Here is a 21,503-nt window from a genome sequence, read left to right on the forward strand (position 1 = left end):
TTATTCTTTCTTAATTCAAATTCTAATTGATTTAACAAAATAGTGATTGAAAAGAATCGATTGGCCTATAATTTTCACCTCAAAGAAGGCTTACTGTTAGAATTTTGGCCCCATTATATACAGTATTGTTTTAATTTAAACAGCACTTGGCTGGTTCATGTTTGTTTATGTAATATTTTCCCTGTATTAGCCAGGTGACTTCAAAAATGAGGAATCTAAATTATCTATGTAACACCTGTGATGAAATCTGGCACTTATTCCAGTTCAGCAAGGCGCTTAGCAACATGGCCAAATTTGTGAGTTTCCCTGTTGACTTGAATTAGACTGCTTATACATGTAAAGTTAGTGCCATACTTAAGTACCTTGTAGAAATGGGTAATACATCTTAGGGCCCGATTCTGGGAGATTTTGAATGTGCTCGTTTGTCACTGACCTCCCATTGCAGGACTGGCCCTAACATGGCTATCGTGTGTGTGTGTGTGCGCGCATGCGCGAGCGCGAGAGAGAGAGGCAAGATTAACCAGAACTTGAGGGACTATTTGTGCACTTGAACAGTCTAGTTTTCTGGCAGGTAATTTAGCAGTTAGCTCACAGAAGCTCTGTTTTTATGTAATCTAATTCCTATATAAAAGAGAGACAAATATTAGACCCACTCAGCTCTAAAATTAACATGTTCTGACATCTTGTGGCAAGTCACCTAAGGGACACTAGTAACAGAGAGTAACAAAGGGGGTGCTATTGTCATCATGAAAAAGTCAGACTATGAACAGGAGGCAGCCAGACAACTCTCCAACACCACATTTAACAGACCTCTCTCCGCTGATCCCACTTTGGAATTCCAAAGGAAATTACAACTCCTACTTAAGGAACTCCCTGCTGCTACTCAGGACCTTATTCACTCAGACACGCCATCTGAGCCCCAGCCTGGATTATTCTATTTACTTCCCAAAATCCACAAACCTGGAAACCCTGGATGCCCTATCATTTTGAGTATTGGCACCTTTACCACCGGACTATCCAGTTACGTGGACTCCCTCCTCAAACCCTATGCCACCAACACTCCCAGCTATCTCCGAGATACCACTGACTTCCTCAGGAAATTACAAAACAACAGAAAAGTTCCTGAAAACGCCATCCTTGCCACAATGGATGTAGAGGCTCTGTATACTAATATTCCACATAAAGATGGATTACAAGCAATCAGGAACACCCTACCTGATTCACCACAGCCAATCTGGTGTTGGACCTCTGTAACTTTGTTCTCACCCATAATTATTTCCGATTTGGGGACAATTTATACCTCCAGATTAATGGAACTGCTGTGGGCACCCACGTGGCCCCACAATATGCTAATATATTTATGGCGGACCTGGAACAACGATTCCTCGGCTCTCGTCCCCTATTACCCCTCCTCAACTTAAGATACATTGTTGATATCTTTATGATTTGGACCCATGATATAGAGACTCTAGAAGAATTCCACAGAGACTTTTAACAATCTACACCCCACCATCAATTTATGCCTCGATTACTCCACGCAAGAGATGCATTTCCTGGACACTACAGTACTAATCAAGGATGGCCTGATCAGTACCACACTGTACCGAAAACCCACTGGTCGCTATACTTACCTACACCCTTCTAGCTTCCATCCTGCACACATAACTAGATCCATTGTTTACAGTCAAGCTCTTAGATACATTCGCATTTGCTGTGAACCAAATGACAGAGACCAAAAACTACAAGATCTTTACCAAATATTCATAAACCTGAATTACCCACCAGGAGAAGTGAAAAAACAAATGGACAGATGAATACCCAGAGACCAGCTACTCCAAGATTGGCCCAAAAAAGCCAAGAACAGAACACCACTGGTCATCACCTACAGCCCCCAACTCAAACCACTGCAACGAATTATTAAAGACCTACAACCTGTCCTTAATCAGGATTCCACACTCCAGAAGGCCCTAGGTGACATGCCTGTTCTCTCCTACAGACGACCTCCCAACCTTACGAGGATCCTCACCAACAGCCACAGTCTATACCCCAGGAATACCAGTCCTGGAACCTTTCCTTGCAACAAAGGCTGCTGCCAGCTTTGTCCACATATCTCCTCTGGAAATGCCATCACTGGACCTAACCAGGTTATTCACAGAATCACGGGCGCTTTCTCATGCTCCTCAACTAACATCATATATGCCATCATATGCCAACAATGCTCAGATGCTTTGTATATTGGACAGACTTCTAACTCCCTTAGACAAAGGGTTAAGGGGCACAAAACAGACATCAAAACATTCCAAATCCACAAACCAGTTAGTCAACATTTTAATGGAGTGAACCATTCTGTTAGTGACTTAAGAGTATGCGTGTTACTGGAAAAAAAATTTTCACACCACTATTCAAAGGGAAACAGCCAGCTGTCTTTTACATTCAAATTCGGCACATTAACACGTGGTTTGAACTGGGATGGGAATTTTCTGAGTCACTATAGGGGCTCGTCTGCATACTTGGCTTAATCTAATTCTTGATCTTCCCCCCCACCCCTCCACTCTCTGATTTGCTCACCTTGATCATTTTTTTCTGATTTGTCCTCCTTGCTTACTGTTTTTGGTCCTCTGTGCCTTAAATATTGAGTCTGTTCTGGTCTGGCTATGGTCTGAAGAAGTGGGTCTGTCCCATGAAGGCTCACCTAATAAATTATTTTGCTCGTCTTTAAAGTGCTACTTGACTGCTTTTTGTTTTAAAGGGACACTGTCAGGGTCACTAACTGTAGAAGGAGGGAGAGAGTGACCTTATCAGAACTCCTGAGGAAAGTGGGCTCCAGTGGGTTACAGAAGGGGCAAATACATCTGGGTTCTATGCAAGAACATCAGAGTGGCTATAGTGGGTCAGACCAAAGGTCCATCTAAAGCCCAGTGTCTTGACTTCTGACAGTAGCAAGTACCAGGTGCTTCAGAGTGAATGAACACAGCAGGCAATCACCTATTCCCAACTTCTGGCAAACCATGGTGAGGGATATACAGAACATGGTGTTGGATCTCTGCCCACACTAGCTAACAGGCGCTGAGGGACCTATCCTCCACAAATGTATCTAGTTCTATTTTGAATCCTATTATAGTCTTGGCCTTCACAGTACCTTTGCCAAAGAGTGCCATAGGCCGTCTGTGAAGGAATACTTTCTTTTTTTTGTTTTAAATCTGCTGCCTCTTAATTTCATTGAATGGCTGCTAGATCTTGTGTTATTTGAAGGGGTAAATAACACTTTCTTATTCAATTTTTCCTCATGATTTTATAGACCTCTGTCTTATCTCCCCCGAATCATTTCTGTTCCAAACCGAAAAGTTATAGTCTCTTTAATCTCGCCTCATATGAAATGTATTCATTGCTCCTAATTTCTGTTGCTCTTCTCAGTACTTCTTCCAAATCCAAGATATCTTTTTCTGATAATATCAGATATCTCTTCTTTGAGATCAAATTTGCACACAGTAATCAATTTATGGGTGCACCATGGATTTATATAGCAACAATATGATATTTTCTCTCTTGTCTATCCCTTTACTAATGAATCTCGGTATTCTGTTTTATTTAGACTTCTTAGCTGTGGTTATACAAGTGAGTTTTGCCAGGAAAACCCTGATTTTTGTCAGTAAAACTAGTGGAGTGTCTACACACAAAATGGGATCTGTTGACAGTATCTCACATTCACCAACAACCTTCTGCCTCTCCCAGATGAGGAAGAGCACCTTTTGTCTTCAGGTTCTGTTGACAAAGAAGCTGTGTGGATGCTCTGCAGGGGGCCTTCTGTCAACAGACAGGGCATCTAGGACAATGGACAGCCCTGTCTGCTGTGCTGCTGCGTGCCTGTTTTGTCAAGAGAGCAGCCGGGCAGTCCAGCTGCTCTCTCAGCAGAATGGAGCACGCTTCCGATTGGCTTTTGTTGTGGCCGCATTCTGTCGACAAAAGTTTTGTCAGGAAATCTCTTACAACAGTGACTTCTGTCGACAGATTGCTGTAATGTAACAGTAGCCCCTGAGTTTGTATATAAGCACTTTTAAACACTTCTCACTTTTCAACTGTCTGTTGTTACATAATGTGATTTGAATGCAATTTTTTTCATTTGACTGTTTCTCATTAGATGTTACCTGTATTTTATCATCTTCCATCTTCTCCTTTTTACTGGGACATAGAGAATCTCCATTAATAGACTCTCTTCTTAGAGATGTCCTTGTCTGATCCATGTGCGCCTCTGCACCTGTCAACTTTCTCTCAGCCCTTAGTTTAAAAACTGCTTTATGATCTTTTTAATTTTAAGTGCCTGAAATCAAATATTAGTCAAAATGCAAAACAACTCCAAACCCAACTGAAACAACATGAGCAAATGGAATATGGCAAAAATAAAAAAGGCCAAAACAGTTAACCAAATTCTAACCTAAATGCAGGGGAACCAGGCACATAAGCCTATAGCACAAGCTGGTGCAATAATATTCAGAGCTGCCTTACAAGGATATGTTTCTCTGTGCTACTAAGCACAGAATTGCCTGAGAGATTTTTATGAGGTGGTGATAGCCTCTGAACCCAAGTGAGACAAGTAGCAAGAGTTACATTTCCTGAAATAGAAACATAAATTTGCAGAGTTGTCTGGAACAGGCCCATCTACCCTTTAGGTAACTTTTAAAATACTTTTTAAAGTGATATTTTGTAGTAGTGTAGTTTTACCACTGACAAATTAAGCCATCAGAAATATGGAATCCCTAAATTAAAATTGAAAGCTCAATCTTAACTCTATTCCCAGTTCTTGTGCCTTATATAGTGTGATCCGGTCCTGGGAGGTGAGGAGTGACTTTGCAGCCAACAGGAGATGGAGGTTTTCAGGGTCAGTACTGTACACTGTCTGAAGCAAGGTCTACATCTTTGATTGATTGATACAACAAGATGCCTGTCACACTTTGTAATAGTCTTTTACAGCCGCCAAATCTGTGAATATACTAGACTACATCTACACTAGCCCAAAACTTCAAAATGGCCAAGTAAATGGCCATTTCAAAGTTTACTAATAAAGCGCTGAATACATATTCAGCGCCTCATTAGAATGCCAGCAGCCACAGCACTTCGAAATTGACGCAGCTCGCTGCCGCGTGGCTCCCCCAGATGGGGCTCCTTTTCGAAAGGACCCCGGCAACTTCGAAATCCCCTTATTCCTAACAGCAGATAGGAATAAGGGGATTTTGAAGTTGCCGGGGTCCTTTCAAAAAGGAGCCCCATCTGGATGAGCCACGTCAATTTCGAAGTGCCACGGCTGCCGGCATTCTAATGAGGTGCTGAATATGTATTTCAGCTCTTCATTAGGAAACTTCGAAAGGGCCATTTACTTGGCCATTTCGAAGTTTTGGACTAGGGTAGACACGGCCTAGAAGAGGTCTTTTTTTGTTATGTGGACAACATATTAAAATAGCTGTATTGGTTTTAATAAAACTTCATACACACACAGCCAACAAAATACTTCTGAGCTAAATAAAGGGAAGAAGGATTCTTTCAAAGATGGGTTTACTTTCAAAAGAGCAGAGTCTACACTGGCTTTCTTCTTTTGAAAGAAGCGCTTTTGAAATTAGAATATGCAAATTTGCCTCATTTGCATTTTCAGTTTCCCTCATTTGCATACCTCTTTCGAAAGAAGAATGCAAGTGTAGACACACACACGCTGTTAGGAAATGCGGAGTGAATCCTTTGAACCCAAGGTATGGTGGATGCCAGCCCTTTTTGCTACTTGTTTGTATTGTTCTGCATTTTCTTTATGCACAAGAGGAGTGTAAGTGTGATTGTAATCTTACTAATATTTTTATGTCAGTCCCTCTCTCTGGGAATGGATTTCTTTCTTGGGCATTTCTTAGGGAGACTGGAATAGTTTTGCTTTCATGCTCCCCATTTTAACATTACTACCCTCCCAGCTTTTTAAGTCAGCCATCCTTCTGATGAGCTGCACTAGGATGGATTCTTTTTGGAGGTTTGTCATAGCTATCTGGGTTCAGCAAGATGGATCATTATTGAGCAACATGAGGTGAGTGTGCTTCCTCAGTGCAGGAATTATTTTTCCCTGTATCACTTGTAACCCCCCTCAAACCTGAGGAGTGAGAGACAGATGTGGAATTCCCATTCTGTATTGCAACTAAGACCCTAAATATTTTTATATATGTACATTTGTTGTTTTTCTTTCTGCTGCTGCTGCTGCACATAGCACTTCTCTCTCTATTAGAAATCATCAGTGATTCTCAGAAGCTTTTGATCATGTAGGGTTTGGGCCGGCTGACTTCTTCCATGCTGGACTCCGATTGATGACAGCAGGATCTTCTCCTGCAGGAGCAGATTTTCAAATAGACAAGGGCTGTGTCTACACTACAGAGATCTTCCAAAATAACTTCTTTTGAAAGGGAGTGTCTACACACAAAAAAGCAGATCAGAAGAGTGATCTGCTCTTTCGAAAGAGAGCATCCACACAGTCTCCCGCTCTTTTGAAAGAGCGGACCAGGGATCGAAAAATCAGCCCCTATGAGGACTGCTCTTTCAAAAAAAAGGGCCTGCAGAGAGTCTACACACATTTTCTTTTGAAAGGAGCTTTCAAAAGGGAGCACTCATTCTGAAATGGGAAAGGAAGAGTGCTTTCAAAAGGAGTGCCTCATTCTTTCGATTTACTGTTGAAAGAACCCTTTGTGTGCGTAGACGCTCCACTAGATCTTTTGAAAGAGCCCCTTTCTTTTGAAAAGTCTTCCGGAAGATCTTGCTAGTGTAGACACAGCCTGGGGGGGGGAGGGGCGTTGATATAAAGTAGGCACCATAGGCGCACACATGAACGTGGGGAAGAGAGCCTTGTAAACTGTGTGTGACGGACTGGAGTCATCCACTCCTTCTTGAGTCAGTGTGAATCAATTGTGCCACAGAAGTCATGTTCCATTCTTAGTGAAGAATAGTGTGAGGTGCTGGACTCGTGACTTCTTCATCGCATTTGTAATTACAGTATGAGGACAAAAATAACTGAGTGGTGTTCAGTGTCCCATTGTGGTGTTTTTCATGGGGATCAGGCAAAAAAGGAAATGCTGAGTGCTAAGCTTTCTTGTACTTCACTTATTCCTGTAATAACTGTAATTGGACACTTCAGAAAAATCAGCACATTGGGAATATATTGGACTCAGCACCTGGAAGATCTGGTTTCATTATTTTAAAAGGAAATGTACTATATCTGTGGTATGGATCCTGCATTGTACAATGCATTTTAATAATATTGTCCTAGGCTTCAGGTAAAAGACTGACAGCCAGGTATTTTTTCAATATTAATCCTGCCTTTGTCCCTGAGTGTTTCTGTGGCCTTGGACAAAGTTACTTGATCTCTGTACCACAGTTTATTCCTACGTTAAATTAATGTCTGTAAAACATAGTGAGCTAAAGAGGGAGACAGAGCTCAGTGGTTTGAGCTTTGGCTTTGTAATCCCACCGTTGTGAGTTCAACCTTTAAGTAGGTCTTTTAGGGATCTGGGGCAAATAGGTTTAAAAAAAAAACAAAACCTAAAAAATTGTCAGGAATGGTGCTTGATCCTGCTAAGAGGGCGAGGGGACTGGACTCAGTGACCTCCCAAGGTTCTTTCCAGCTCTGTGAGGTATGTATATCTCCATATATATATATATATATATATATATATAGACACTATATAACTGCAAAATATTAACAGTAATAATCTGCATATCTTTTTCTAAGACAGTACATGTACAAAATCATGTGCTCTGACAGATCCTAATTATGCATTTTCCTCATTTTTGAAGATTGTATTATACTGTCAGTGTGTGGCAATTATTTATTTAGCACCTACATGTGCAACTCAAGTGGGTCTGTCTCACAAAAGCTCATCACTGAATAAATAATGTTGTTAGTCTTTAAAGTGCTACATTTCTGCTGCTTTGTTTTGTTGGAGTACAGACTAGCACAGCTACCTCTCTGTTACTATTCATATGAGTAGTTCCACTGAAGTCAACTGGTTAACACAAGGGAGGTATGCTACTCAACATGAGTAAGGTTAATTGGGCTTTTAGTTATCAGGAATCTGAGTTCAGGGGTGTTTTGTTTTGTGGTTTTTGCTCTGATCTTTACCAAACCCTCCTTTGACCAGAAGAGGTCACTAGTAATACGTGTAAAACAGTTTACTAACTTCTGAGAGGCTGCTCTTTTCAGTGCTTTCCAGAGCTACAAACCAGCACGCTGCTAAAAAGTAGCTGGTCTTGCTCAGAAACAAATGAGGGAAGTTCTACTTGTCCTTCCTTGCTGAATCATGAACTGAAGGCAAAGGAAAATGATGATTTTTTAAAACCCAGGGGCCAATGTGTATTATGATGATTATTTATTATTATGTTTTCCATCATAGGCACAGACTTTGTGGGTGTTTTAGAACTGGAGTGTACCCACCCCTTTCCCCCACCCCAGCATACCTCACCCACTGCTGGCCCCCAGATCAAGTCCTTCCCCTCCTGCTCGCTGCACATAGCTGTTCCTTGGCATGCAGAATGTTCCTGGAGGGAGGAGCAGGAATGGGGACAGAGTGCACTTAGGGGAGGGGACAGAAAGGAGAGAGGAAGATGCAGGACAGGGGTGATGACATGGGGAAAGGGTGGATTGGGGGGCAGAGCAGGGGCAAGAAGAAGAGGGGCAGAGGCTTGGGGGAATGTGTGGCGAGGGAGTGGGCCTGGCTGGAGGGTAAGTCAGCACCTATGCTTTCCATGCTCAAAGAGTCTGTGCTTCTGGCTCAGTGAAGCCAAAGCCAAGAAGTTCTCTTTTGTCACTGACTTAAACTAGCAAACCTAGGACTTCAGATCTCGGTAAGCTTTGTCACAGTTGCGTCTGTGATGGACACGGCAATTCCCTTCAGTATGTGTAAGAGATCTTACTGTAGTAAATTTATATATTATTGTGGGTCATTAATTGTATGTAATTCCATGGGGGAGAGTCAGCACAGTTCTTCCAGGAAATAAGAATACAGGTGAAGAGATCACGCAAGCTCACTCACATTGTAATACCTCCAGAGAAGTAGCACTGCCTGGAGATGACTGCATATAGTGGTCCAAACTCGCTGTAAGTGCATAAAAGGCTGTCACAAGGAGGAGGGCAGTATATTGTTCTCATGAACGTCTGAGAACAAGACAAGAAGCCAGGAGCTTAATCTACGAAGAGGGCAGTTTAGTTGGATATTAGCAAAATCTTCCAAACTGGCCAGCTACTTAAGCACTGGAATACGTTACCAAGAGAGGTTGTGGAATTTTTGTCATTGGAGATTTTAAAGAGCAGGTTAGACAAATACGTGTCTGGGATGGCCTAGATAATATTCGGTCTTGCCATGAGTGCAGGGGATGGGGCTAGAAGAGGCCCGTACACAGGAATTTCTCTGTGTGTGTGCACACTTTTTTTTTTTTTGTAAATATGGACCATCCCCTGCCCACTCCAGCAGGCCATACTCTTCTTCCCAATACCCTCAGCTCTCCAGATGGCTCTGCCCCCTTGCTTCACTCCAGCTGGCCCTGCACCCCTACTCGCGCTCCAGTCACACCCAGTTTGGTTCTCCTCACTCCACCCCTGCTCAGTCCAAGGACCCCATCACCCTATTTCTGCTCAGATTGAACCCCTGCTCAGGACCCCAACATCCCCCCTCCCAGTCCCAAACACTCAACCCTATCCCCTGCTCAGTCTGAAACCACCCCCGCCAACTCCTGCGTGGCCCAAGGACCCCATCTCAGCTTGACCTGAAGATCCTCCTTCCTGCTCTGCCCAGGAGCGGAGAGTATTACATAGGGCAGGAGCCCACTGGCAGATGACAGCAGCAGCCACAAAGGATTGCCTCCTTGTAGCCTATCCCACCTCCCCACCACTCAATATGCTCCACCTTGGTCTCCTTGCCTGCTGAGCCCCCCTCTCTGCAGGTAGCTAGGAGGCCATCAGCCACCTAGCAGGGCTCTGTGAGGTGGGAGGCAGTGACACAGTGCCACGTGGTGAGTACTGGGGTGGGCAGGGAGGCAATCCCCTGCAGCTATTGCTGCTGTCCCCTGCTCCCTGGCCAGGCTGGTCGGGGTGGGGGCTGAGGAGGGAAGGGGCAAGGCAGCCCGTTGGGAGGAGTGCATTCACACCCCACCACACATGCTGTGTACAGGCCTGTAGAAGACCTCTCAAGTTCCTTCCAGTTTCATGAGCCTGTGATTCTCCATAAACCGACAATAAAGGACTTTTGGATGGCCCACTTTTCTTCTCTGGTAAATGGACAGAACCTTGGGAGGCCCCAGCCCTTTCAAGGAGGGATTAGAAGGATTTTGGCCTACCACGGCCCCATGAGATTGATGGATGACTTCTGAAAAGCTTATTACCATGCATGCAGATATTTTTATTGCTTTAATATATTTTATCTGTGGTGCTTTCACCCAAAGACTAGATGTGGTTGCTTAGAATGAGCTGTGTGATAATTTATAACTGCTGGCAATTACATTCCTTCATGAGTCTTCAGGAGCAACCAGCACATATCGGATGACTGGTTATTGATAGTGTGACATGCTGGGAATATCAAAGTGTAAAACTCCGATCAGGAGGGAGGTGGGGAATGCTGCACCACTGTGCAATGCAAAATTTTGCAGAAATGAATGGGGAGGTTTTGCACAGAATTTCCTCCCTCCCCACCAGAAATGGGTTGCAGTGCTGTGGGTTGCCACCAGGGGCGGCTGGACCTCGTTGAACCCAGCTCACACATAGCAGATACTGCCAGAGGGACGGGGAGAGAGAGAGGCTAGAGGGATTTCAGCCCCTGCAGTTCACAGCAGTGCACAGGAAATGCTGCAAGCCTTGGATAGAGCATCAGGCTCTCTCTCTCTCTCTCTCCTGGACTCTGAGGGCTAGGGGGCCAGGTGTCTGGGTTGTGAGGGTCCTGCAGCTGGGCTCTTGGGGGGATGGGAGGCATGTCTGCCTCCCTGACTGGGCTCTCAGTGGGAGGGGGCAGAGAATCTGGAACTGGGTTGTCATAGGTGTTTTCTAACTCTACTCCTGGGGGAATTCCTTTGTGTGCCTCTACTGCTACACACACATTTGCTGACAGGTATTTTGAAATAAATTACCAAAATCGTTGAAACTGGGATGATTCTGTACAGTGAGGTATCACAGAGCGCAAACCCAGGGTACGTGGCCCCACTGTTATGCGGCTGACCCCCGATTCCTACAGGAAACCCTGGAAATGCATGATTTCCTGTTGCACTTAACTTGCTCCCCGTCCCCCTGCCCTGGCTCAATCCCCACAGCTACACATGGCCCTGGTTCAGCCACACCCCAGTTCCACCCACCACCTGCACATGGCTCCTGCTTGCCCCCCACCTCTGGCTCTAGCTCACCACCCCTCAGGTGTGAATCTGGCTCAACTCCCTGGCCCCGGTTCAAATCCCCTGCCAGCTCACCACCCATGCACAGCTCCAGCTCACCCCTCCTCATGCGCAGTTCCAGTTCAACCCTCGCCCCCTGCCCTGGTTTAAATCCCCCACATGTGGCCCTGGTCCCATCCTCCCGCCTTGGTTTAAACCACCCCATGCGGGGCTCTGGTTTGAGCCCCCCTCATCCCCCGGGCATGCAGCTCTGGTTTGAGCTCCTTCCTCCCCACCACACACAACTCCAGCTCAACACCCCCATCCTGGTTCAAACCCCCTGTGGCCTAGCTCACCACCTGGGCAAGCCTCTGGCTCACCAGTTCTGGCTCAGCTCCACCCCAACCCACCCCGGGCTTAGCTCCCTGCCACCTGCCTTCCAGGACCCCAACCCACCGCCAGGTTGAACCCTCCCCAACTGCCCCCTCACCCCAGGACTTATCTTTCTGCTGCTTACCCTGCTGCAGAACGTGTGTTCCCCTTGGGAAAAAGCCAGACCCCACTTACATGAAATCCGGGTTATGCAAGGGCACATGGAACAGAACCCTCACATAACTTGAGGGTCTGCTGTCTTTTTTTTTTTTTGAGAAATAAAATATGCAGAATTTTTCAGAATTTTAAAACATTGTGTGCAGAATTTTTTAATTTCTGGCACAGAATTCATCCAGGAGTAAGGGGCATGGTAGCTTCAGAGGGGTGGTGGCTGAAGGGCCCAATACCTGTAGGCACCACCTAGGGGGAACATAGAGGACGTTGCCCTGTACTGGATGGTGTCTTCGCTAACAGAATTCCTTTTTGATTTCCTCTTAAGGAATGGGGATCTTCAGCTTTGCCAGATACGACAGTGACTTTTATAGCACAAGCTACAAAGGCAGGCTGAAGGGAGTCAAGAAGCTTTCCTCATCAGACTATTCAGTTTTTGATGGCTATTATACTCCTGAAATCACCAGTGTGCTGCTTCTGAGGTCGTGCAAGGTGGGTGCCTGCTGGGCTCTAGAGAGTTACTGAAAGACTTAAAATTCAAATTGAAGATAAAAATAGATATTGTTTCTAAGTGTTTAATTCTCCTCTTGCTGGTGTAAATCAGGAGTAAGGCCAGTGAAGATAAGGGAGTTACCCCAGTGTAAATAACAGCAGACTCTGTCTGTTCATCCTTCAACTCTGCGGTTGAGATCAGATGGGATATTCAAGTTGATGTACCATAGACTTGAGTACATGGGAGCAGGATGCCCTCAGTAGAGGGCATTTGGCAAGGGTGGATTAAAGCAATATCCCAGCATCTGAATCCTGGGTTGGGAAGAGGCCCAAGAAGTGACAAAATTTGGATCCAAGGGGACACAGCTAGTTTCAAGAGAATGCTGGTGTTCGCAGTGAGGACCGGAGCATGCAGGTTAGCACCAGAGAAAGGAGTAGAGTGAGCATTTTGCAGTGGAAGATTGGCATTGGTGTGCTAAGAGCCCTTTGGTGGGATTAGATCCAAACTCTGTTAGTCTGGATCCATTACCAGTGTGCTTCAGCTTGATTGGATGGAGCCAGTTTAGTAACCTCCAGGCATATTTGTTTAATCAAACTCTTCCTGGGTATATCGTGTTGGTGGGTTACTGAGGGCAAGAGTTACTGTAGCTGCAGGAAGGGCTTTGTTGTTATTAGTGGTTTCTATAGTTAGTGAATGGAAGTGGTTCGATGCGATTTGTCCAGGCATCGGAAAGGAATGATAGATGCATTTTCCTAAATTGGAGAAGTCACTTCCCCTAATCGATGCCTTTTAATTACAAGTCAAGGAAGATCATTCTTCCCTGTGCTCAGTATTGACTAAACGAAATAAAACACAGTAAATGATTAGTTTGAAGGCCAGTAAACTCCATGTCTGTGGCTCAGTCGGGATCATGAGTCTCAGCTTGCTACTGTCTGTGAAGCATTTTGAGCTCCCTGGAGGGTAGCACTATGGAAAAAGTGTGAAGAATTGTCCCTATAAACAAACATCAGGATTTTTAAAATCCCTTGGGAATATTTATTCTGGAGAGCGAGATATCTTGCTATTTCAGTAGTGTCCAGAGGACTTAGGTGAGAGTTCGGCCTGTGCTGTGCTAGGTGCTGTACCAACACATAGAAGGAGACAGTCGCTAACTTCAGGAGCTCAAAGAATGGGAGAAAGTAAGTATTACTGTCCCCTTTTTGCAGCAGGAGAGATTGTGACTCACCGAATTCACACACGAAGTCTATGGCCATGCTGGCAGTTCAATACTCCCTTTCCTTCACAAGGCCATCAGTTTCATTCTTCTGTAGCTAAAACTGGTACCAGGTGCATGCGTTTTGTAAGGTGCTATAATGAGTATTGCCAGTGTTGGGAAAGGAGAAAGAAGGAAAATGTAGATTACAGTAATTTGTGAAGTAAGACCTGTGTTTCAGACCCTAACCCATGAGATTGGACACATCTTTGGACTCCATCACTGTCAGTGGCTGCAGTGTGTGATGCAGGGTTCCAATCACCTGGAGGAATCAGACCGACGCCCATTGGACCTGTGTCCAATTTGTCTGCGCAAGTTGCAGTCTGTCATTGGCTTTCGCATTGTGGAGAGATATCAGGTACAAAGACATCACTTAGTCAGGGAAGGAGTTGCCACTTGAGGAACAGCCCACTTGTTCAGGTCTAGCACCCTGCCAATAGTTGATGTTTTGGAAAAAAGTGAACATCTTTCTCTCTCATGGTGCACTGGATTCCTTGTACAATTGTGTGTATGGGGGAGTTCCTTACAGATGCCTCTGGCTATCTGCCCATGCCAAAGAACATGAAATTAGATTATCCAGTAATCAGTATATATTATCCAGTCCCAGTTTTTAACCTTTTGCCCCTTGCTGGAGTAAATCTCACAGCTGCAAACAGAAGAAAGAAACATTTTTCTTGCATTTGTTTCTGCCACCTTAGTTATTTGAGCTATTGTTATGGAAACTGTATTTAGTGTCAGTGCTTTTTTCCTGGTGCATTTTTAGTCTGCTACTGTAGTATTTATGAGATTAAAAATTAAGGAGCACAGACCTTTATGACCTCCAGAGGAACTGTGGTTTGAGATGTGCAAAGTAAGGTGATTGTTTATGCAGAATACTGGCCTTGTGGTTTATTGGAAACTAAGTGTTTACTTGTTCTGCTAAATAATGAGCTACAGAAGCAGCTACTTACACTGACGATTCCTATTTAAAATAGATGGCAGAATAGCTGTATACACAATTGCCCTGTTGAAAAATGAATCCCTGTAAATTGGGTTTGTTGTTACCAATAGAATATAATGGGGAAAGGGACAGAGCAATTTTGGAATTGCTCAGTATTTTAACTCTGTCCAGTGCTTATCTGAAACATGAATGGCCATTCAGCTTGTGCATCTTTTCTAGGCATTACTGGGGTGGATGGATGAAGATGGTAGTGGAATGGAGGCTGAACTCAAAAACAAAGCCAGGATGGGTTCACTGAAACCTGTGGAAGCATTTAAGGAGTGTCGAGAGTGGGTATTAAAATGTCTTGATGTCCTGCTGAAATAAAGCCATAGCATGTAAGTCGTATCAAAGGGAAAACATTCTCCTCTGTTTAGAGAGTTACTTTCAGATTGACTACTTCTAAAACCGTTATAACCTGATATGACTCATCCGCTGCATTGTAAGGATCTGTAAATAAAAATTCATCCTTTTGTTGCTGAATATTTTAACTTTATACCTTCTGTCCCTATAAAAGCTCATTACCTAATAAATACATTTGTTAGTCTTCAAGGTGCTGTGGGACTGCTTGTTTTTTGCTTCCTCAGACAATAACTAATGCTGCCATGACTTTACAATATTTGGTCTCTCCTAGTGCTGTGCTCATATCAAAGCAAGGTACCTTTTCATCTTAATTGCAGCAATGTACAGAAGAACATTTAAGGTCTTGTAACTAGGCTTTAAAGTGTTTTTTTTAATATGTGTTCTAAATGTTTGCAAAGGATTGTGGTGCTTGTTTTATCTAGTTTTTTTTCTCTAGCATTGGAAATTAGGAACATTGGGCAATGCGAAGTCAGTGGCTAAAACCCTCTATGGAAGACCACACAGTTTTCACAAGCTGAAATCTGTCACAAAGGCTTGTCTGTACTATCATGGGCCATTGAACTATGTTACACAATTTCATCTACGTGAATACTGTAACCAAAGTTGACGTACTTTGATCTGCTTGCCATGGTATCTTTACCACACTAAGTTGACAGCTGACCCTTTCCCAATGACTTGGCTTACTCGTCTTGGTGGAGTACTGTACTTGATGGAATAGTGCTTAGCGGTCAATTTATACATGCAATAAATCAACCACTGCTGGGCTGATCACTGCCCGTTGATCCAGCCTGTAGTGAAGACATATCCTAAGTCAGTGAGAAGAGGATTCCACCCCCAATACTGGCATAGATTCTATATACAAGGGCCTGCAACCTGCAGTTGTTTCCGTATGAGTGCAAGGGTATTTCTATGTAGTCATTTGCAGGATCTGGTCCGAAGTGAATTTTTTACTTGGTCTTCTCCTAGAGAATCAGAAAACAGTGTCTGGGTATGTTAAATTAGGAACAAAATTAAAAGAAGCTATTTAAAGAGACAGAACAATACAGATTTAATTGATGTGCTGTGTGATGAGTTTAATTTCCCATGGCAGGGTATTGTTTTAATTATGATTACCAAGATCCAATTATGCTTTCAATTTTCTTTATATAATCCTGTTAGGACACTTCCTTAGTCTGTTGTTGCTAAATCGATTTCTTCCTATCATTACCCCCAAAGCAAGGTTGGTGAGCTAGATTTCACACTGTGCAATTTTCAGGATTATTTTTGCATTCTATTTCACAAAGGTGCATTTATGCTCCCTTCTCACAATTAGCTTTCTATTTAAGTTTATAAATGAACCATTGCTTTTCCAATGGAAAAAAAAAAACATGCAGTAAACCCTCGAGTTATGCGAGGATTGCATTCTTGCAACCCCCACATAATTCAAATTTTCATGCAAGTCGCGGGTGCGGGGGGATAGGGAAGCAGACTGCAGCCTATATCTTGTATCCTCTGGGTTTGCAGGAGCTGGGAAATTGACCAGCCCATGAGCGCTAGTCAGTTTCCTGGCTCCCAGAGTGGCAGGGAGCTGGGAACCAGAAGGCAACCTTGTTCCTGTCTCCCTGCTGCTTGCAGAACCCCGGGAAACTGACCAGCCCACCAGGGATGGTCAGCTTCCGGGCTGCTTCTCCCTGCCTTCCTCCAGCGGCGCAGCTGTCAGGTTAATAGCCGAGTGGTTGGGGGAAGGCAGGAGGAAGGGGCCACAGACCAGCTTCAAGTTGTGCCTAACCTGTGTTAAAGTGAGTTATGCGCAACTTGACACTGCATATTTTGAGGGTTTACTGTATGTGAAAGAAATGTTGTATGTTTTTAAATGTAAATCAGTTTACAATGTGTTCTAATATTTATTCCTTCTATAATTCTTTCCATAGTGCCCTGCTTGTGGAAATAGTACTGGACCGTTATGTAAAAGGACACAATCTGTGTCCCACAGAGCTTCCATTCTGAGGCTGGGACCCTGAAATCTGATCAGAGTGGGCAGACCATCTTGAATGGTGCTCTGCTCAGGAACCAGGGGTCCATTTGGGCTAATCAGTTTGCAGGATTGTGCCCAATCCTGCAAACGCTTCAGCACAAAAGCAGTTTGAGTTACATGAGTGCTCACATTGTTATCCTGAATTCTTGTGTGACTAAAGTTTACTCACATGTTTAAGTGTTTGCAGAACAAGGTTCAGATTTCTCCACACCCCTTAGCACTGCAATTGCTAAAGACAGGTAAGCAATTATTCATGTTATCAGTGGACTTTTGTTTCCGCCAATTTTGGAATAACCAAACCACACCGGGTGTTCAGTACTTCTCTGCATTCATTATATTTTTAAAGTCTGGAATACATGATTTGATGACAATCACTAGAGATAAAATTATAGAAGAGCTCCAGAAGACTTCAGTGGGGTGAGGATTACACCCTAAATCTTAGATGGATACAGATTTTTTTAAATTACAATATTTAAAAAAAGATTAAATTTATTTTTGTATTTACATACTTGGATCATTCATAAGAACCAAAATTTCTCCAGCTACATAAAAAGAAAATGTCCCTTTCTACACTTCATTTTACTGGTTTGTGCATAGGCAGCCTTGGATGACAAGCTCATAGGAACCTGCATTCCCACGTGGATCCTGGGTAGTGGTATTAGTCCTTAAAGACTACCTAATAAATACAATTCTTAATGAGCATTTGTGGGTAATGGGTCTTTAAGGTGATACAGGCTTGCTTGGGTTTTTTTTTTTTTCTTTTTTTCCCCATGTGTATCCTGTATTTCCTACAATCTGGATTTTCAGGCTGATAGGGTTTGAAAGGATAAGGAGACATTTGATTATAAATATCTTATTGAAACAGAGCAAAATGCTGCCTCACAGAAGGTTGTATGCTGTGTTGTTATTGCCCTGTTGGTCCCAGGGGATTAAAGAGACAGGGTTGCCAGGTAATATCACGGACGGGACCCCCCTTGCCCCCTCACTAAAAGAACATGTTTAAAAACAACACCACAAATCATCCTTCTTTCAAATGTCTCCACGTGAATGAGACGTTGCAGGTTTGCTGGATGGAGCTGCAGGGCTAAAGATCCCCAATGCCCAACAACGGAAGAAGACTTGGTTACATGAAAAATCCTGTTCCCTTTTCTTGTGTCTGTCCTTAGCCACGTGAATGCTGCAGGCAGACAGCTGCACGTGCGGCTCGATGGCCCTGGAGTGCGCTGGGAGGTTTCTGAAACGTCTGCTCCACCCACGGGTCTGGCTGTGGGAGGGCCAGCGCCTCTCTGCTCAGCCGCTCACACACGTGTCACGCCTGTGCGGCGGGGGAGATTAAACATGGCAGGCCGGCAGGAGGCCTCTCAGCACACCAGTGAGTGCACCGATCTTTATTTTGGCTGGATGGGGTGTGTGACTTTAGGGTGCCTTTTCCCGGTGGTGGCGTGCTAACCTCTGAAAAACTGTTTGCGTTGTAGAGTTTATTGTTATACCCTGAATTTTGTTTTTTTTTGGGTCGGGGGGCGGCACAAACCTGGCGCAGGAGCTGGATGTGGCTTGTATATCTGTAATGTGTTTGCAGCTGCAGAGGAAGGCAGAGCAAATGCAGGGGAAGGCAGAGCGAGAGGTGTGACTATAGCTGATGAATTTACAAGGTAAATAGACTAAGAGGGGTAGTTGTGTTAGTCTGTAGCTGCAGAAAAATACCAAGCAGTCCTGTAGCACTGTAAAGACTAACACTTATTTATTAGGTATGCAGGTGTGAGTGGGGGGAAGATTCAAATCCAAATACAACTCTTGTTTGGTGGATATTTATTTGTGATCATATGTATCAGTGAGGTGGAATCCAGGTCTTCTTGAGTGAGGATGTCAGGCCAGGACTCGACATGTTCTGCAGAATTTGCCTCATTGTTACTTTGCATCTTGTTTGTGTGTTAATTCGTGTCTCTGGGAGTGCGTTATTCACTCAGGTTGAGCACTGTTAAGCAGACCACACTACACAGCAGCAACCGGCACCTGCTCCCCGTTAGAAAAACCCTCCCCTGCCGTACCTGCAGGTGCACAGAGGGTCAGTAGTCTTGGGTCCAGTTAAGTAAGTTTCCAGAGGGAATGCTTACCCATCCATGGACCTCTGCTCATTGCAAATGCCCTTACTCCAATCTGGAGGGTGTGCAGTAAAGGAAAGTCAGAGCGTGGAGGTTGGGCTTGAGGCCTTTTGAAGAGTTAGGAATTCACAGGTGGAGAGTTCCGTGGAATTTTCCATGGACAAAGGAAGTCTTCCATTCAGAACAGCAATGCCCTCTTTTCAGACCCTGTTACTATCAGCATTTATTTCCACAAGAGGCCTTTTTGTTTGCAAAATGACTGAAATGGGAAACGCTAAAATGGTTTGGATTACAAGGATCGGTGCTGAATGGAAAAACTTGCTCGAAATTCATAACTGCATTGTGTCCGTTCAGTTTACGTTAATGGGATCCCAAGCCATGGAGAAGCTGGTGCTGCACCCAGGACTGAGTCCTGCTTGTCACTTACGACTCCAGAGAGCATATGCGTAAGAGGAGCAAGACTTGGATTCTAGTGGTTCAAGTCAGAACCCAGGGAAGAAATAGATGCTCTTGGGGGCGAGTCTGAGAATGCATTGCTTTTAGTGCAATGTTTTAGGGCAGTGTTTCCCAAAGTATGGTATGTGTACCACTGGTGGTACGTGAAAGGATTTCAAGGGGTATGCAGCAAAAAATAAATGACTAAAAATCAGGAACAGAGAGGTAGCCGTGTTAGTCTGTGCTCCAACAAAACAAAGCAGCAGAAATGTAGGACTTTAAAGACTAACAAAACAATTTATTCGATGATAAGCTTTTGTGGGACAGACCCACTTCATCAGATCAATCAGGAGATAAGTCCTTGGATGGCACTGGGAGAGGGGTGATGCCGATAAGGCCGAAGTCCCAAAAGGGCAACACTAATGTTGTAAGTTTGGGAAATGCTCATGTAAGGGGTCGCGCACTTTGTTGCTTCCATGAGCTGAGCAAATTGCCAGGCCAAGGGCTGGTCGCATCTCTCCGCCCCTTCCATTTTAAGGTCTGGCTGCAAATTTCCAACCTCTCCCTCATTTACCAGGGCATCTTAATGCTGCCATTCTCCCTCCCAACTGGGATTCTGTCTTCTCCTATTGCACCTTCCCGCTCTGCCCTCTCCCCTCAAATGAGGGTTCACCTTCTGCACCCCAGTTTCAGGGGCTTTGCATGTCCCCTCATTTCCGTGTTCTCCATTGTACCAGGGTCTTTTGCTGCCCCTCTCCATACTCCATCCCCCTTCTCAGCAGTTGATCCTGTTCTTCCCTCTTTTGGGGTCTCTGTGTGTGCGCAAAAGTTCCTGCATTGCACACACATGGATAAAAATGCCATCAAGTTCGGTGGTTTTGCTAAGCCAAGGCTGTGGATGAATTCCCCCTCCCCCATGCACTAAGTATGTATAAACCAAACAGTGAAGCATTGTGCTAGGGTGTGAGAACCAGGATGTGAACTGACAAGCTAAAACAGTTACCTGATCAGCCCAAGTGACTTGCCGACTGACAGGTTGGAAGGTGCTGTTAAGATGTAGACCTGAGAAAGGGAGAGTGCAGAGGTGCATCATACCAGTGGGTGCTTCACCAGACACTGTGACAAAAGCACAGAAGTAATTTGAACATCCCTAAGGAATAGAATGCTTTCCTCTGTGTGGCCAGCCATCTCTGCTGGCTGGTGCATTGTGGAGTAGAGCTATGACCCTGCCTACTCCATCCCCTTTCTCACCCGTCACTTTGGGGGGCAGGGGCCTTGAGTGGAAGAAACCTTCCTGGGATTCTCAAGTGGCAGAGTCCTAACCTCCTCTGCAGCCAAGTTGGGCCATAGACAATCTCTGGCCTTAAGTGTGCATAGTAAATGGAAGGAATCAGCCACGTGAATGGTGAAAAGCAAGACCCTGATTTACTTTACAATGTTTAAAATGCTTCATTTCCATAACCTTGTGTTTTGCCAATCCAAGTTAGTGCTGATTAAAAGTGTCGGGATGGATTGTCCTTTCCACTCGGCAGCTGGGGGCATGAGAAGCAAAGAGGTGGGAAACGTGGAGCGAGCAGAAGAGCAGCTGAGACACAGGCTGCTCTTCGAGCTGTTTAATCCCAATACCCACATCCATCTTCCACTGCCAGATGCCCAAACTTTCCGTGTTTTGCTTCTCCCCCTCCCCAGCAATGAAATCTGCCCCCCACACCCCCTTATTGCACTGGTGGCTCAGTAGAGGAGCTTGGACCGAAGGGAGACCAAGGGAGAGTGGGGGGAGGGAGGAGCTGGGGCTAGGAGCAGAGCAAGGAGGGGATGAGGGTGGGGCTGGGATGGTGGTGGAGTGGAGCTGCTGCTGGAAGCAGGGAAGAAGGCTGGTGGCAGAGCTGCAGGTGGGGACAGAGTGGACATGGCCCTGCAGTACCACTTTTCCCCCTCTGAGTTCCTTTCCATCC

At 44.7% G+C, this 21,503-nt stretch overlaps 2 protein-coding genes across 9 annotated transcripts in view; both read left to right on the plus strand.

Moving 5' to 3' along the window:
- Positions 1 to 15,161, plus strand: part of AMZ2 (archaelysin family metallopeptidase 2) — a 28,795-nt gene extending 13,634 nt beyond the window's left edge. For 2 of the 3 annotated variants that reach the window (XM_075014983.1, XM_075014982.1), the window contains 3 exons: positions 12,239 to 12,402; positions 13,837 to 14,013; positions 14,815 to 15,161. In XM_075014983.1, coding sequence (XP_074871084.1) covers positions 12,239 to 12,402; positions 13,837 to 14,013; positions 14,815 to 14,961 — 488 coding nt within the window. In that variant the 3' untranslated portion in view covers positions 14,962 to 15,161. The remainder of the gene's footprint in view (positions 1 to 12,238; positions 12,403 to 13,836; positions 14,014 to 14,814) is intronic. The other variant, XM_075014980.1, reaches the window with a different exon arrangement.
- A 156-nt stretch (positions 15,162 to 15,317) lies between these two features.
- The window catches only part of ARSG (arylsulfatase G), a 100,716-nt gene continuing 94,530 nt past the window's right edge, over positions 15,318 to 21,503 (plus strand). For all 6 annotated transcript variants that reach the window (XM_075014970.1, XM_075014969.1, XM_075014973.1 and 3 more), the window contains exon 1: positions 15,318 to 18,383. The gene's annotated coding sequence lies outside the window, so the exon portion shown is untranslated. The remainder of the gene's footprint in view (positions 18,384 to 21,503) is intronic.

The sequence above is a fragment of the Carettochelys insculpta genome, chromosome 20, assembly GCF_033958435.1.
Source record: "Carettochelys insculpta isolate YL-2023 chromosome 20, ASM3395843v1, whole genome shotgun sequence".
In the NCBI taxonomy this organism is placed as follows: domain Eukaryota; kingdom Metazoa; phylum Chordata; order Testudines; family Carettochelyidae; genus Carettochelys; species Carettochelys insculpta.